This window comes from Coenobita brevimanus, chromosome 50, assembly GCF_032717465.1.
Source record: "Coenobita brevimanus isolate Jiangsu-jjx chromosome 50, ASM3271746v2, whole genome shotgun sequence".
Taxonomy (NCBI): Eukaryota; Metazoa; Arthropoda; class Malacostraca; order Decapoda; family Coenobitidae; genus Coenobita; species Coenobita brevimanus.
In genome coordinates, this window is record NC_137003.1 from 19471106 (window position 1) to 19488685 (window position 17580).

Sequence of the window (17580 nt, forward strand, 5' to 3'; positions counted from 1 at the left end):
GGCCAACAGAAAGAATTTCCCTGTATTTCCAGTTGACTGTAACACTGTTATTTCACTTGATACTCAGGAGAATTGTGCTGAATATGAGCATCAGTGTATCATACCTGTTACCTGGAAGAAAACCACTTGTAAGCGGACCAGAATGAAAAATACCTGGTTGGCTATAAGAAAATTAATTCACTCGATACCCAGAGAAATTGTGCTGAATATGGGCATCAGTGTGTCCTACCTGTTACCTGAAAGAAAGCCACTTGTGAGCGGGCCAGAAAGAAAATTGCCTGGTTGGCTTTAACTATATATTATTTAACTCGACACTCAGGGGAATATTGGTGAATATGAGCATCAGTGTATTTGTGATGTGAGGTACAATTAAAGTAAGTTCTGTATACCATTTATAAGATTTTCACTGTAACCCCGATTAGTACAAATCAGTCTAGAATTCTAGATTATAGTACAAATAATTACCTCATACTCAACGATAATGCGTGAAGCAGCCACAGCATTCACTTGTCAAAGTGCAATTACCAGTAATTGTGATGTCAAGTGCAATTATAAGTATCGAGGTAAAGGGAAAATTTTATAATTGACGGAAGTAATGAGTACCAAAAGACGAAGAGATATTTCCTTTCCCATACACCTATGGGGCATAATGGCACCATGAAACGGGCAGAAAAACTTTTAGAGAGACACATGGACAGGGTGATGACTCCTCCTTACGACGGTGACTAAGGAGAAGCCTGGAAACGAGTGGAATTTACAACATTCTATCCCGGGCCGCACGGGCAATGTTACAATCACCACTCCGGTCAGTGCTGCCAGTGCTAGCCACCGAGGCCAAGGCCATGGCCAGTGGCGTGAGGTCAGATCCGCCCCACTAAAAGTGAAAAACCACAGGTTTCCAACTCATCCTTACTCATCGACGTGACCACCTAGAGACCTTGAGATACCTTCACTGGAAAGATGAAGAGTTGATGAGTCTTATAAGCTTTTATGTGCTTCTCTAGATATTATAATTTGGCAGATATTAGTGTTTGAAGTAAGGGTATTTTTGCCAAAATCTCAGAAATCCCCCATAAGGAGTGGGTGACGGCCCGGAACCCCCGGCGGTTGGGGATTAATTATCGGACGTAATCCGCCATATGAAATCTCCCATTGTTCTTGTATTTCCGATCATAATTCAAAATCTACCAAATATTCACAATTTTCATTTATGACATGGTCTCTGGAGGCTGGGTGCATCTCCCAGTTCTCTTAACTAGAGTTCAGTTCTGATCAGGGATAAACTTTTATGGGGAAGTGGTAGCATGTCCCTTGGAGTGACTGCCCATGTTCACACCTGATCGAGGCTCCCTTGATGACTCTCTCTCTCTCTTTCAAAATCAGTCATAGCAACACAGCATCCACATGCAATTTCTCTCCAAGAGACTTTCACATCATTATTCATGCGTAACATTAGTACCTGCAGTGGTGAATTTTATCCTTAAAAGTGACATAAGTACACACAGGAGCAAAGTGCACCTACACCTGCAAAATAACAATCCAGAAGAAGAGCCTATCCAGGTTGCAACCTGGTCGCCTCACCACGGACTACAGTTCACATCGCAACTGCCTTTCTTTCCACAGATATTTAACACGTATGTATGAAAACTTAATTTTGTTTCCTGTGGTTAGAAAGAGTCGTCATATAACTACTTTTGTTTACTGCAGCCATGAAGTCAATATCGTAAAGCCACCTAAAACAGAGAACTGCGGCCATGAGAAAAGTTACAGCCCCATGAGAAGAGGTCTGTCCATGCTATAATGAACAGTTTTTCTGCGATTTAATCTAATTGGTGGAGGTGCTCATGGACCGTTCATGACGAGACTTACTAGGTTTCAGCATTAAAGGTCAAAGATCAGGGCTACAGGGCAAGGGCAAAGCTGACTAAACCTGGTTAACCCGTCACGTCCCGACCACTTTCGCACCTCCAGCACCCCCCAGTCCCGACCATTTTAGGATTTTTTTTTTTTTTTTTTTGCTCAAACCTCCGCTTTTGGTGAGAAACATCGAAAATTCATAGAGAAATCGCTCACCTGAGGTTTAAAATACTTGATACAGGTAGGAGTACCTCCCTACCTTTCAGGGTTTTCTGTCAGGCTGGATGCAAAGAAAACGAGATCTATGGGAGGATAACTATTCCACACCACTCCTAAATGGTATTTATTTATTTATTTGGTGCGAATTTATATGTAGTATGAGAGTATATTGGTTTTCAAACAGTAATATAGGCATTATAAGCATAGTTTCACTCACTAACTCATCACCATTCCTGACCTTCTTTTGCCACATTACCTGATCATCATTTCTGACTGTTTCTTCCTCTAATGCTATGTAAACTTTGTCCTCCACATTGTCATCGATTGGGGAATCACTCTGGCCCTGAATGTCTTTATTGGCTAGGTCACTGGTAACAGGTGAATTGCCGAGACAATGGCATGCAGGGGGGGGTAGGTTATGCTGTGCTAGGCATTGTCCCTGCTTGGCATCTTGTAGAGGAATAGAGGAAGGTGTCCCGTGTATACGTGCAAAAAATCAAACGCGAAAATTGAAAATTGTGCAAATTAGGGACCTTGCAATTGCAAAACGTACCAGTACATCGATGGGACTGGTAAATGCAAAATGTTGCAACGTACCCATACGTCGACAGGACGTCTCGGGTAAAATTCGGATAAAAACTGCTCCTTATGTCAGCCGTAACTATTCTCACGGCTGCAGTGAGAATAGCTTTGGCTCTGTGAGAATATTTCAGGCAATGCTGAAGCAAAGTGGTTTACTTCGATGAAAAACAAAAAAAATGGTGGATAGGTTGACAGACAGCTTATGACAAAACATACTACGGCTGAGCACAGTACACCAACATTTACTGATTCAACGCAACCTCAAATTAGATATTGTTTTCTGATCTTGATCTTTAAGCTCTTCATCAGAATGACAGTACGCATTGTCATGGGCTGGCCCGCAACACTTCAAAAAATATGGTGACAAAGAGTTAGAATTTCTACATTGTCTCAATGCCGGACCTATGTTCACTGCCAACGTGAAAATAGTTTTGGTCCCATAAGAACAGCTCAGGAATGCCAAAAGCATTAATCTTAATCGGATTTTAACAAAATTCAGTGAAGTATCGATGGACAATAAGTCATGTAATTTAAGGACAAGAGGTCACACATCCGTGTTACAAGGCAAGATTAAATTTGACCATACCTGTGACGTTGACATATAAAATATTGGCCTAAGAAAAGGTATGTTTTTTCATGGGTACCCCTGCAACACCTCCACAAAAGTTGATGAAAATCAGATAAGACTTATCCGTATCTCAAAGCAGGAAGTAACTCTCGGCCACCATGAGCATAGTTCCGGCCCCTTGAGAATAGTTCTGGCTGTGCCAAAAGCAATACTTTTACTTTTACCAAATTTAGAAGGTTTCAGGATCACCTCATGACAATAATATTGTGATTTACGGAAAAATAAATCGCTAAGAAGGAAGCATTATGAAACCTCCAAATCCACTTATAATATGGAAGAAAATTAGGTGGCTTTTTTCCTTTTATTTTTAGTGTATTCTTCCTCCCTCCAGATATGTTACTTAATTATGCGACCATTTTAAAATCGGAACGGGTTAAATAAACAGTAATAAACTTCTTTGCTGCAGGAGGCGAATAAGGTCGTCATCATCTTCATCATCATAATTATCATCATCCAGACCTTTTCCACCCCAAGGTAGGGTGAGGTAGTGGCCAAAAACGTGTGACAATGAGATAATAGCCAAAGTTTGCCCAGTTGAATGACCCTCATTCCCATTTGCTCATCATTGAATCCCCTGGAATCCAGACACCACCTGATAGGTAAAAAAAACAAATCAGCATTTAGATTGACACTCACCTATATATCTGACAGTCAATCCATTGACTGTCAAGTCGAAATGGGGTGCCAGACCTTGTCATACACCTCTCCTCACAAAATTCATTCAGCCAGCACGGTCCCTAGTCAGTTCCCTGGCCTCGTTAGCATCTGTTTTTCTTATCTATGTACCTTCTTCTAGTGTACTGTCACCTTTGCAATCCAGACTTTTGCGTGGTCAAAAGGGGCAAAAATCAAGTTACTGGTGATGACCACTGTGTGCTGGAGCGGTCGGGAACTCAGATTGACGGAGGCTCTCTCCCAGTAGCAGCCTCGTCGGTTGTGTTTGTTACTTTTCAAATGGCCAAGTTAAGAGTGGTAGTATGCCAAAATGACAGGGTCAGTCTCCAACTCGGCCAACCCAAGCCCGACCATCGCAGTTTCCCAAAATGCTCCTGGTTTACACACTAACAAGCTACTAGGTAAGCTCTATACCACCAGTGCTCAAGGGTTATACAAACAAGAAAGTTCGAGTGGGAGGAAATGTGTATTAACGAGACCAAACAAATGAGTAGAAATCTTCCCATCAACTACCCTACAGATTATACTTGAATCATTTGGCACGTTGTTCAAGGAAAAAAATGTATATATGGTACTAATGTCAAATGTCACAAAACTTAGCTCCTTCGTCCCAGGTTCTGTCCACGGTGGCTCTCCATAACCGTCCCTCAGAGCTCATAGTTCACTGGTCCAATCTTCTCATATTCTTGACCTTGACTTCCACACTGGGACCTTGACCTTGACTCACTCACTGGGACTGACCTCCACACTTCGAGTTTGACTCACTCACTGGGACTTCTACCTCCACACTTGGACCCGGTAGAAATTAATATGTAAAATGAATAAATTTTCTCCCTAATGCAAGTAAGTCCTTCACATGATCAAGAAAGTCTCATAATAAAGAAACATTAGTTACAACACTCAGCATCTCAAGTAATAACAGAATAACACATGACACTACAGACACATAGGTCTGCTTAAAATAATACTTACTGTAGGGGTAACATGGAAAAAAAAGTACTATAACAAATAAGCATGAAGAACTCTAAGTCTAACCATGAAAATCATCATTGCATCGATATCATTGTGCCTCACAAAGTAACTATGTGAATATTAACTCACAACTAACACAGCCCTAAAAAGTACTGAATTGCAAAAGTCATCCCAACTCATATTAATAAATATTTCACAGCTCCAACGAACCGGATATTTGGCCCACAAAAATCATACATTTATCTGAGGCTCAGACAGAATTCTGTAGCTAGCATTCTCGTATTGCAGTTACACATTAAATAATAGTATTATAAAGTACAGTACACAAATATATAGGAAACACCTCACGGTTCAGCTCACAGAATACCAGGGAGGTGAGTGGGAACTCTGGACTAGGACAATGGCGTCACCTCGCTTGATCAAACACTTCAAAACTCCTTGAACGGGGGGGGGGGGGAGGATGACGACAGTACCGACCATCTGCCACATTCACGGCCGGTGAGTGAAACACGTCAACTCTACGTGATGGAAAGGGGGAAGGGGGTGATGACAGCTTAAGCAATTTAAAATTTTCATTACTATAAGCTCGTGATAAACTCAGTGTGAATCCTTTCCCCTTACAATCGATTACCCGAAAAAAATGGCATTCTCTAGTTACAATAATTACTCTACAACAATCTCTCTCTATGCACTTGCATCGAAAATACAATCAAAATCATCGTGCTTCACACCACTTGGCGCATGCATATATGATGCTAGATTACATGACCATAGGCACATGTTCCTTGTCACTCGAGTTTTTATATTATAAAGAGAATACTAATAAATTACAGTAGGAAAAAAAATGACTTAGCAACTAGGTAACTTAATCTATGTGCTGGTCACATTCGCATGGAAACAGCTATACCTTGGCCACACTCTCCCACTTAACCGAACTTTTGGTCATAAAAAAAACAAAATACAATTCATTATCAATTCTGGGCACTACATCCGCCCACGGTTAGGGAAGACCAATAGTTCGGGCAACTGGACATGAACTCCTCGGAAATACCTAGTACCCATACTTAACAAACTCTGTACGTAAATTCACCTACTTGACTAGTCACCCTCAATACTGCTACTGTGGGATGTTCCACACGCTTCTTGCTCGTGAGGGGAAACCAATCTACACGCCTCCATAGTCACCAGCCAACCTGTCCTATACTGCAACTGTGGGATATAACATAAGCTCCATGCTCGAGAACAGTCGGCAGCTATCCTGTCTGTAGAAAAAAAAAACCCTTTACCACGAGCAAATTTTCTCATGCTACTCATGATGTGCAACTGACGACGTATGTCACTCACCAGGTATATTATTCACAAGGAGAATACCCTGCTACAAGGAGACACTTTGTGCTTAGCTGAAAGTAACACAAGCCACTCCACTGTGTTCTGTTCGGAGAGACTGAGCGAAACCTATCTACCTCTCCTAACATGCCAGAGCCCCATAGTTCAACTTCTCCAAGCCCTGTAGAGAAACTGGAATCTTCCCCTCTTTCTCTGATCAATCCAGTACTGCAGTTTGGGTATTACATACACTCGGCACTCGAGGTTCTCAAAGCGAGTAGGAAACTTCCAGGTGGAGACCTTCAGGTAGAACTGCCCCTCACATGTACAGTTCCCTAAATCTGAAACAAAAAAGTCATAGCTGTGAGATCTCATTTTCCCTAACTAAGCCTTACAATCTAACCTAATGAAAAAGAAGAATCGAGGTAAGGCAAGAACGACAGTCCATACACCGTGTTGCACTGGATTTGACAGACACGCAGCTTCCAAAAGCTTGACAAACCCTAAACAACTACTCAACCCTATTGATTGACCCAAAATTTCAACTCATAGGTACTGGCTGAGAAGATAAATATGCAGGTACAGTCCAGAGAGACCTGGAAAGGCATACCTGACTCCATGTTCCCAGCCAGTTAAGGTAAGGACAAGAAGTGCTCAGAGAAGAAGAAAAAAATTGAGAATATACAATATATACACCATACACCCATCATCTACGTGTACTACAACCTCTCAGGCGATCTTCGGGATCTTACACTAGGCAGTATCTCCTCCTCTTCCTCACTGGTCAAAAACTTGTGATCCACCATACTCAATAAAGCATCTCTCTCAACATATCTTTTGACATTTTCAGCTGCCTTACTCAAGATGGTGCCATCAACACATTTTCTAACTCATAGGCTCTACCCTGATCAATAACTTTGACAATCTTTTAAGGACCCTGCCATTTTCTATTTAGCTTTGATGCCATACCAGGCAAGCACTCTTCGACAAAGATCCAAACTAATTCACCTGCTTCTAGAGAGTCACTCCTATGTGCCCCATTTGCCCTGTTAAGGTATCCTGCCGTCATCCGACATTGAGTCTCCTCGAGTATCTGTTTAAAATCTATTTTCTCTAAACAGTCTTCAGCAGTGGGCAACTGCAAATCTCCTACCTCACGATTTGGATGACATCCATAAAAAGCAAAGAATGGTGATGTACCTAGGTAAGTATGCACTGCTTTGTTCAATGCTTTCTCAGTGTCGCACAGGTGCATGGGCCACGTATTCGGGTGTTCTTGGCTCAAGATCGCCAGTACTGTCTTTAAGGTCCTATGTGCTCTCTCAAAAACTGAATTTCCTTGGAGATGGTAGGGTAGAGAGAATCCTTACCTAATCCCGGCTCTCCTACAAAAATCTCTAAACTCTGCACTGGTGAATTCTCCTTCGTTGTCCATGATAATTACCTGCAGCTTACCATACCTACAGATGTTCTTCTTAAATTCTTCAGCTATGGCTTTGGTGGATTTTGTACAAAGGGAATAGATACGTAGATACCTAAAAAATGGTTTATCACTCTAAAACAAAACCTATGATCACTCCTCCTATTATGCAAATCTATGAGATCCATTGCAACTCTCTGACCATTATCATCTACTGGTGGCAATTCCATAAAATGGTGTATGATCTTCCCGTGACCCCTCTAACTGCTGACATGACTTGCATGATTTAACAAAATGTCACACATTGGGCAGTGGAGATGGCGAATAGAAAAACTGTCTTGCCTTGGCTACCGTCTTACGTTCTCCTAGGTATGAAGGGTTATGAGCAATTGAACAGGCAATAGCAACCAAAGACCTGCGTACTACCAGGCACAATCTCGTCTTTCCCATTTCTTCTCTTCGCTCATACAGAATCTCCTCGTTCATTTTTAAAGCGTAAGTGGAACGATTACCAGACAACTTCCTGGGTAACTGACTTCCTTCTAAATACTAAATTACCTGCCTCCACCTTGGGTCTGCTCTTTGGGCTTCCCGGACCTTGACCACTGTAAGGCCCAGCCACCGAAATTCTGCATGAGACTGGTTTATATCTGGCCTCGTCGATTGCTCCTACTGGCCTACTCAAAGCATCTGGGACATGATTCACTCCTTTATTATGCTTTATCACAAATTTGTAGTCTCTCATCTCCAGCAAATAATGCGACATATGTGGGCATTTAGTCTTTTCTTAAAGATGATGGTTAATGGTCTATGGTCTGTAACGATGGAAAAGGGTTTGCACCATTAATAGTGGCTAAAAAATCTACATGCACTCACTACTGCCATGGCTTCCTTGTCCGTTACTGAGTATCTTTTTTCTGTCAGGGTATGCTTCTTTGATAAGTATCCAATAGGTCACAGAGCTTTCTCGCCCTCAAACTGCATAAGAGCTCTACCAGTGTGCTAGTCGCTAGCATCTGTGTGTAACTCTAACGGTTTAGTTAAATCTACCATTACTAGTACTGTAGCTGACACTAACTTTCGTTTAAGAACTATGAATGCATTCTCACACTCCTCTGACCATTCAAATTTTGCATCCTTCCTAAGCAGATTAGTGAGAGGACTGGCAATGGCAGCAAAGTCAGGAATGTGTTTTCGATAAAAGTTTCACATGCCCACAAAGCGTCTCACTTCCTTAGCCTTCGTTGGTCATGACATCTGTTCAATAGCTTCAACATTATTACAGTTAGGGCGTACTCCTTTCTCTAATACTACATGTCCTAAGAATTTAATTTCTCGTTTTATGAAAGAGCATTTACTAACATTCAGCTTCATTCCAATCTCTGTTAATCTTCCAAAGGTAATCTTCGGTCGGTCTAGCATCTGATCGAAAGAGTCTGCCCAAATCACAATATCGTCTAGGTAGTTGCGGCACCAACCTTCTCTAACTAAAGGGGCTAACACTCTTTGCATTTTCCTCGTGAAAATTGCTGGATTCACAAACAATCCAAAAGGTAAGTGCTTGTATCTGAACAAATTAACTCCATTAGAATAAGCTCTCAAGTCGTCAGAGCTCTCATCCAACCAAACTTGAAGGTAGGCGTCTTTCATATCAAGGGTGCAGTAAAACTTTTTCCCAGCACTTTCCTCTACCAATTCGTCTAATCAGGGTAGGGGTTGGATATCTATCTTGACCTTTTAATTAGGAGCTCGATAATCAATACACATCCTTTTACCGCCGTCTGGCTTGCTGACCAAGATTATGGGGGCTGAATATGCAGCGGTCGATTCCTCAATCACATCTTTAGCAATCATCTCATCGATCATCTCAGAAATTATCTTCCTTGCTTGAGGATGCCGATACAAGGGTATACACACGGGTTCAGAGTTCATGGCATCAATGTGGGCGTCAGTTGCTTTAAGGGTGCAAATTTCCTTCGGGCCAAGAATGAACAGTGCATGATTATCCAATATCAATTCTCTCAATTTGTCCTTCTGTGACCGAAACAAATGTGTCCAACTCATCCGTCTGAGAATAGAATTAAGCGGAACACGTTGGTAACTCTCATCCCGTGCTTGACCCTTGTGTGGTAACAAAGCGTTATCGACCCAAACTACTGGTGCCACAAGGTCACCTTCTGCCTCACCCTCTGGTTGCACTAATTCAGGTGGACTTCTGTCCTGTTCCATGGGGCTAAGATAAGTAATACTCGACTTGTCAACAACATGGTACGTCCAACACTTGTCCTGGGTTTAGCTTCACTGGCCCCTTGGTTACGTTGGTAATGGGTAAATAGCATGTCCTATTCTCACTAACTCTCATGCAACAATTTGGTGCTAATGAAGCTTTACCCCTGGCCTTCTGAAATTTACTAACATGTGAGACATCTTCGGATTTTCTGTCTTTTAACACAGTGGGTACTGACATCAATGTCTGTGCAGGTACCACAGTCCTACATTTCATTTGTACTAGCTCCCCTTCTGTCTGTCCCATATGGTTAGACTGGAATCTTATTCTATTCACTGTCTGGCAAAGCTTATTTCAGACCTCGTACTGCTGACCACCCCAATGCATCACCTGACCTTCTCCGTCCCAAGTAATAATCGCCGTATCAATTAAGTCTGCACCCATGAGCACTTCTGTTGACAAATAATAGTCTGAGACTACTACAAATCACTACACTACGCTTGTCTCGGGGGCGATATGCACTACAGATGAAACGTGGCCAATAACAGTTAACTTATGGTTGGATAATGAATTCAATGATCGTCAACACTTGTTTATCTTTAATCCTAATCTATTCGCTGTACTCTCTTTTAACAATGTTGCTACACTACCAGTATCTATAAAAGCTGAAACCTGAAACTGTCCCAAAATCAAGCGTATCACTGGACTTCACCTCCAACTTTTTGGACTTCCTCCACCCCAGCATCTGAGAGGTTCTGACAGCTCTCATTCTTTTCTACATCCTGTATACTACACACAACATGACTGGCAGCCTGCATTACCTCAGGGGCCTCTAGTCATTCCCTAGGTGGTTGGGAGTTTGGATGAAATTGAGAATCCTGCTGTGGGAGGGGATTAGCTGTTGCACACTTCTTTCTGGGTTTCTGCTTAGGTTAGGTCTACCAGTGCATCCCTCATGTCCCCTTCTAGAGTTAGCTTTCAAGCAATCGAAACAACTTCCTGGCTCTAGTATCCTTGGAAAACTCGCCCGGTCATGTTTACTGCCATGTGAACACCACCCGCAAGGCCACATCGTAGGTCTAGGTTTAAAGGATACCTCACGTATGGGTACTTGAGTCACTGGATGAGCGCTGTCACCAACAACTGGAGGTGTGATTGTAGTAGGGGATGGAACATGAATAACACCAGACCCTTGTTCATCCACAACTTTTGCCACTCTACACCACTGTCTATAAACCCTTTCTCTCCCTAATTCTGAAATAAAGGTCTCCTCCATTCCCAGATCTTTAAACAACTCTAATGATTCCCTAACTTCCTGTGGTACATTACATAGCTCAACTTTCTTCCACAACTGCTCCACATTGGGAGGGTTAATAAGGGGATGTTCTCTACAGAATGCCCTAATATTACTCTTGAACTGTCTAACAAATCTCTTAGGTGGATCCTCAAAGTTATACTCCATCTGTGCAAGCTCGCAAGATGCATCAGCAATCCCAGCAGGACCTCTGAACTCCTGCTGCAACAATGTATTGATGTCCCCATAAGTACCACCTGCCTCACATAAGCTTAACCCTTTGAGATTCCGAAGACGCGATTTCGAGTTATGGTAAATCCAGCCGTTGAGATTCTGCTGACTCAAATTCGAGTCATATGAAACATTTTTTTTTTCTTGTTTTCCATATCCTATCTGGGCTGGTTCTAAATACACTATCCTGTTTATCCTTTTCCAACTATTTGGTTATATGCTGACAAGTACATCAGACAGATATGCATAATAAATTAGCTTTTACCATGAATAATATCAGTATTACCAGCATGGATATCTGCCTGTGTGACAGCGAGAGCTTTCGCTTTTCTCTGTGAAAACTAACGTAAATTACCATAACCTATATATCAATGGAAAGGTAATTTACTGTAGATTGACATGGTGCAATCAAATTTCATGTAACTCTAATACTTTTTTTTAACAAATACTTTTCTACGGAAGGGTGTGTGATTTTTCCTTTTCGGCTAACTTCTACTCATCGTATTGGCCTTTCAGCTACCGTATTTACCTTTTTCAACCATACTATGCTAAAGAGCAACTATTCAGCTTTAAAATGGTACAATATTCATTAGTCTACCATAAAAAGTTTGTGTACAGTGGCCGATTAAATACAAATATCGCTGCATGATGGTGCACTGTATGTGCGCCAGGCTGAATTTGGCACAGACACAATCGGCGGAGGGCCGAAAATCTCAAAGGGTTAACTCTTCTAGAACATACGTACACAACTCTGTGTCCATACGGGTGAGTGCTACCGCCTTCCGCTGTTCTAAGTTAGCAGTCACTGACTCCACCTGCATTAATAAGTGATCCACCAGGGTCCTAGTATGTAGGCCATACATTTCACTCATCCTAAGCACGTCAACATCCTTGCACTCTAGTACTACCGATTTTCCCTGATAGCCTCTGCATACCTCCTCCAGGCAAATATGACCATTGTGGAGTTGACTTCATGGGGGTATGCTGTGATGGGCCTCCAACCTTGGTCGGGGTGAGTCCGGGTGGGCCTAAAATCTCCTCCAAAGCTCTAATACGCTCAAAACACTCAAACACTCATCAATTGCGGATGGTTCCTGCTTTACACCTACTCCCTCAGGCATTTCAGTCTCAAAGTCGATTAATTTTTCAACTCGGGACTCCATCATGAATTATACAAACGTGAGCAACCCCAGGAGGTGGATGCTCAACTATTACAATGTCCAACTGCAACACCAAAATAGTACACAGTACATATACACATACCCAATAATTCTACATATAATACCATGTACAGTTGCGGACATATCAAACAGAAACACACCGTCCGCCAGAGAGGTGGTATGATGCTCTCGGCATCTGGTAACACTGTTAGGTATGGAACTTCACCAGGTTTCGTTCAGTCGGTAATCACTGATGCTGTGCGCAGTTATTGGTGATAATAGAATATGTAAGCAATGCTACGCCAGAAAATATACTGATAATAGAATGTCATTATTATGGTTATTTTTTTAAAATTGTCACACAATACACCCTCTACATAATGGCAGGTATCAGGAATGACATGGATTTCATGATTGGTTTAGTTTCGAGTCATGAACCATGCAACAGTTAACAGTTACTTATATAAGTCATAGTTATCAGGGTCCCCACAACTATCAATGAAGAGAAAATTATCATGACGCCCATCCTTACAACCGGGAGCATGATATTGGTAATGGTAGACCTCTGAAATCGAAGCAATTTCATTACATACAGAAGGTTGCTCAAGGCCTACAGGAGGTGGCAGGGTGGGGGTGGGGGACCTGGGAGACAGAAGGAAGGAGGAGTGTGACGAAGTGGACAATAGTGGTCGAAATGAGAGCTAGATGAGAGGGGCGATGAGAGGTGATGAAGTTGGGGGCGTGGACTTCGGTATACGACAGGAGCTACAATTGGATGGATAGTTTACAAGGTGATGACTGGGCCAATTCATTGTTTCATGGAGAATGTGGCAAAAAGTTAGACCATGAAACATTATATTGACGTTGCCACATGTAGTAATTGACTGTCATGGTTTGCAGCAATTCACGACATTTTCCACTGGGTGGCGCAGTACCCTGTATTATGAGTATGGTGACTATTTGTTAATGTGCAGATATATGACACGTCACTACAGTTTGTCAGATGTTACAGCTGTTTTTACAGTGATTAGAAATTATTCCTGTAGCTTAAAGTCTCATTCCCACTAGCGTGCGGTGATCGGCGGACTGTGTCCACACCTGACGGAGTCTGTTGGGCACGACTGCAATGTTGTCCAAACTGTGAGGAGTAGGTGGCCGGTGATTAGGTAGTCAACAGCACCTGAGTATGGTATGACAATGGCCAACACAGTTTGTGCGCGAAAAATAGCATTGTATAGAACAATAATTGCTGGACTAAAAAAGAAAAGAAACCAAATAAATAAAACGGACAGTGTCTGGTTATCTCACTCAACAATAGGCATCGACTGCCCGCTGGCCTGCCTGTCAAACTTGCCACAAATTGTCTGATACAGACTTCTCCATCGCGGCCGCCAGTCACTGTCCCCTAGTGTGGACCAAGTTCCAGCCCGGGCGAAAATTCCACCTGGTTGGCACATGACGTCACGTGGGAGACAGCTACTCACTCCACTCCACTCAGTCACTTAGTTTCCCTAGAGATCAAATTCTTCAGGTTCCCTCAAGATGAAGACACTCGGGTCCAGCTGTTTAAGAGACAAAACCTGCTTAACACATAGCAAGCCCGTGTCTGCAGTCTACATTTTGCTGTTCTATCCCTCATTCCCCTTCTTCTCTCTCTCTTCACTTTCTTCCTTACTCTCTCCATTTCCTCATCTCTCCGGAGTAGTCCACCCTTCCTTCAATTACTTCTTTCTCTCACATCCTCTATTCCTTCCTTCTTTTCCTTCAGTACTCCCTCTTTCTTTTATTTCCTCCATTCCCTCTTTCTTTTATTTCCCTCATTCCCTCTTTCCTTTCCTCCATCACTCCTTCACTCTTTAACTTCCACTACTCCCTCCCTCCTTCCACTATTCCTTCATTCTGTTACTCCCTAACTCCATTCCTTCATCCTTCTATGCATTCTCTCCCTCCCTCCGTTATACCCTCTCTCCCTCCACTCATCCATCATTCTCTCCATTCCTCCACTCCCTGCCGCCTTTCATTGCTCCCTAATTCTTTCCATTCATTCACTCCCTCCATCCCTCCAAGTATTCTCTCCCTCACTCCTTCCATCCAACTATCTATCTTTCTAGCGAATCCCTCCACTCTCCCGTAACCGCATCCCTTCTTTGCCTTCCTAGTTCTCCATTTATTCTTTCTCTTCCACCAACTTTCCCTCAAGGTTTTCCTCCATCTGCCCTTCTTCATGCCTTCCTCCCTCCACTAGCTGTTCTTCTCTCCCACTTCTCCTCCTACTTTCCTCTCCCTCCAATTTCCCTCATCCTTTCCATCAATCATTCTATCCCTCAGTCTATTACCTACTTTCCTTCCTCTGCCCCTCCATCCTTTCCTCTCCATCCCTCCATCCTGCCCTCCCGTTTTTCTCTTCCTCCATTTTCTCTCACTCTTCCCTCATATCTACCTATCTATCCCTTCAGTTGTACCCTCACTCCCTTTCTTCATAAACCATTATTTTATACTCTCTCTCTCTCTCTCTCTCTCTCTCTCTCTCTCTCTCTCTCCTTTCATTAATACAGATATTACCTCCCTCCATCTTCCACCTGCTTCACCTCCTTTCTTCCGCCATTCTGCAGTCCATCTCTCCATTTCTGCTCCTCCTCCTCCCTCACTTTTCTCTCTCCTCCTCATTTTCCACTTCTCTCTTCCTCCATCCCTAACTCCCTTTCTCCTTTTTCATCCTCCCTCTTCTTCCACTTTTCTAGCTCCCTCCTCCACCTTTTTCTTCTCTTCTCTTCTCTCTCCATACCTTCTACTCTCTTCCTTTCTTCGCTCACGTCGTTTACTTCATTCGCAAATACTGTATCTCCCTTCCTTCTCGCCCAATCACTTTTCTGTCTCCCCCGTTCCTCCCTACCGCTTCTCCCTCTCTCCCATCTTGCTGTCCTTCTCTGCCTTCCACATTTTCTCCTTCATTTCTTCCTTTCTACTTTCCTTCTCGTTTCCCCTCCCTCCATCTCTTCCCCCCGGACTCCAAATCACCGCGTTCATATTTTTTTTTCTCCAATCCCTCTCTCTCTCTCTCTCTCTCTCTCTCTCTCTCTCTCTCTCTCTCTCATTAACTGTTACATCCCCATTAACTAGCAGAAATGTTAATTATACAATGAAAACACTTTAACCATAGTATGATCAGCTGAAGGTTCTGGGGCGAAGCTATATAACATTATATTACTTCAGAAAAAAAAAAGCAGTATATCCTAAAAGAAAACGGAAGTCACCTTTGGCCGTCCGTTTATCTCCCATCTGACGTCATCAGAATGTGCGCACAAAGAGACCTTCTCTCCTTGGACCTTGGTGTGGACGGGGATTCACATAGTATCATCAGGGATGACGACTGATACAGTAAACAGAGTCGGGATAGGTCTATGTAGTTTTTTCCTTTATCACCAATAAATATGAACAGTCTGACAGTAATGAAGGTCTCTATGTGTCTCATTAATATCTGTATGGCACCGATGTAAAATAAAGGTGGATTTACTTAACCCAGGTTTATGTTACCGTTTTCCGTATGCCTTGTTTGGCAGTTGATTTTACACATTGCCAATGGTTATTACTAATATTTTAGGTTCATACTGAGCAACTGTGGTATGACCCAAGCATTCTTTCACAAATCCTGGAACCAATAATGGTGGAACAAGATTGTAATATCTGCAGTTTTCCAGTCTGAGCACGTGCATATTACATCAATAATGCCATTAGTTACAGAAATCGCTTGTATTAAACGCAAGCACACAATTTATCTGCAGTGTTTTGTTAAACTAAATAACCGAGTAGTGTTCACACTACATGAATGTTCAGGATAAGCATATATATGAGGAGTGGAGTCAAGCAGGGCCGTTGCTAGACATTCAGGACATAGGGGGCTTAGCCCAGAGTTCTGTATAATCACAAGCGACGAAGGCACGAGTTCCAGGTGGGCCTGGGGGTATACTCCCCCCCATGGATGGAATTAAATACAGAATAGCTTAATTCTAATACAATTTTATTTCCTGATGCACACACACACACACACACACACACACACACACACACACACACACACACACACACACTCACACACACACACAGTTTCTGGGCTACACAAAAAAGATTCATGGTTAAAGCCCTGAAACTCCATCCATAACAACGGCCCTGGAGCCAAGACAGCTATATAGGCGTCCACGTCAGACGGTCTAAGGTGAAGGGTGCCAAGGCTACTGGCGAATATCACGCGGAACCTGAAAAAGATTTCAATGCAATTAATCCAAGTAAAGGAATTAAAATACGTAATGTTTATGGAAACGAGGCAATACAACATGTATGCGTTAACAGACAAGGGCAACCGTAGGCGTGCGTTTCCATAAATTTCTTCCTTGTGTACCACTGCCAACCCCTACAAAAATACATACCAAAACACACACACACACAATATATATATATATATATATATATATATATATATATATATATATATATATATATATATATATATATATATATATATATATATATATATTGTTACATAGCCTATGATTTCATCATCCTTTGTGTAATTCTAACGTACAGTATGCTGCATGTTTGATCACGAGCGTGTTCTACCTCTGTCCCCCCTTCTACCGTTATAGTAGAGTAAGTCGTTCTTTCTGTTGTTCAGAGCAGGATTGTCAACTCTTTGTCCCCATGGCTTCATTTGCACATCCTTCTTACAAGTTGTATTAAGCTCTGCCGGCCCCTATATAATGAGCTCAGTCTCTGCATTATTGCCACTTAGATCTACTCCTCATTTTGTTCACATCTCTGTCCTCCCCTGTACAGTTTTTATTATTGTGAGTGCTCAGGAAGTCTCCAACCACCTAGCAGCTGTGTAATTTGAGTATAAGTGTTCTTGCATTTTTTCTTGTACTGTATGGCATTAGGTGTTAGTTCGTAGGCCTAGTGAGGTTTTTTGTGCTTAATGTAAAGTTTTATGTCAGC

The 17580-nt window shown here is 42.3% G+C and overlaps 1 protein-coding gene across 1 annotated transcript in view; it reads left to right on the forward strand.

Moving 5' to 3' along the window:
• LOC145399696 (uncharacterized) overlaps positions 1-17580 on the forward strand; it is a 69130-nt gene that overhangs the window by 18982 nt on the left and 32568 nt on the right. The window contains exons 5-6 of the mRNA XM_080272243.1: positions 12356-12443; positions 12726-12803. Coding sequence (XP_080128369.1) covers positions 12356-12443; positions 12726-12803 — 166 coding nt within the window. The remainder of the gene's footprint in view (positions 1-12355; positions 12444-12725; positions 12804-17580) is intronic.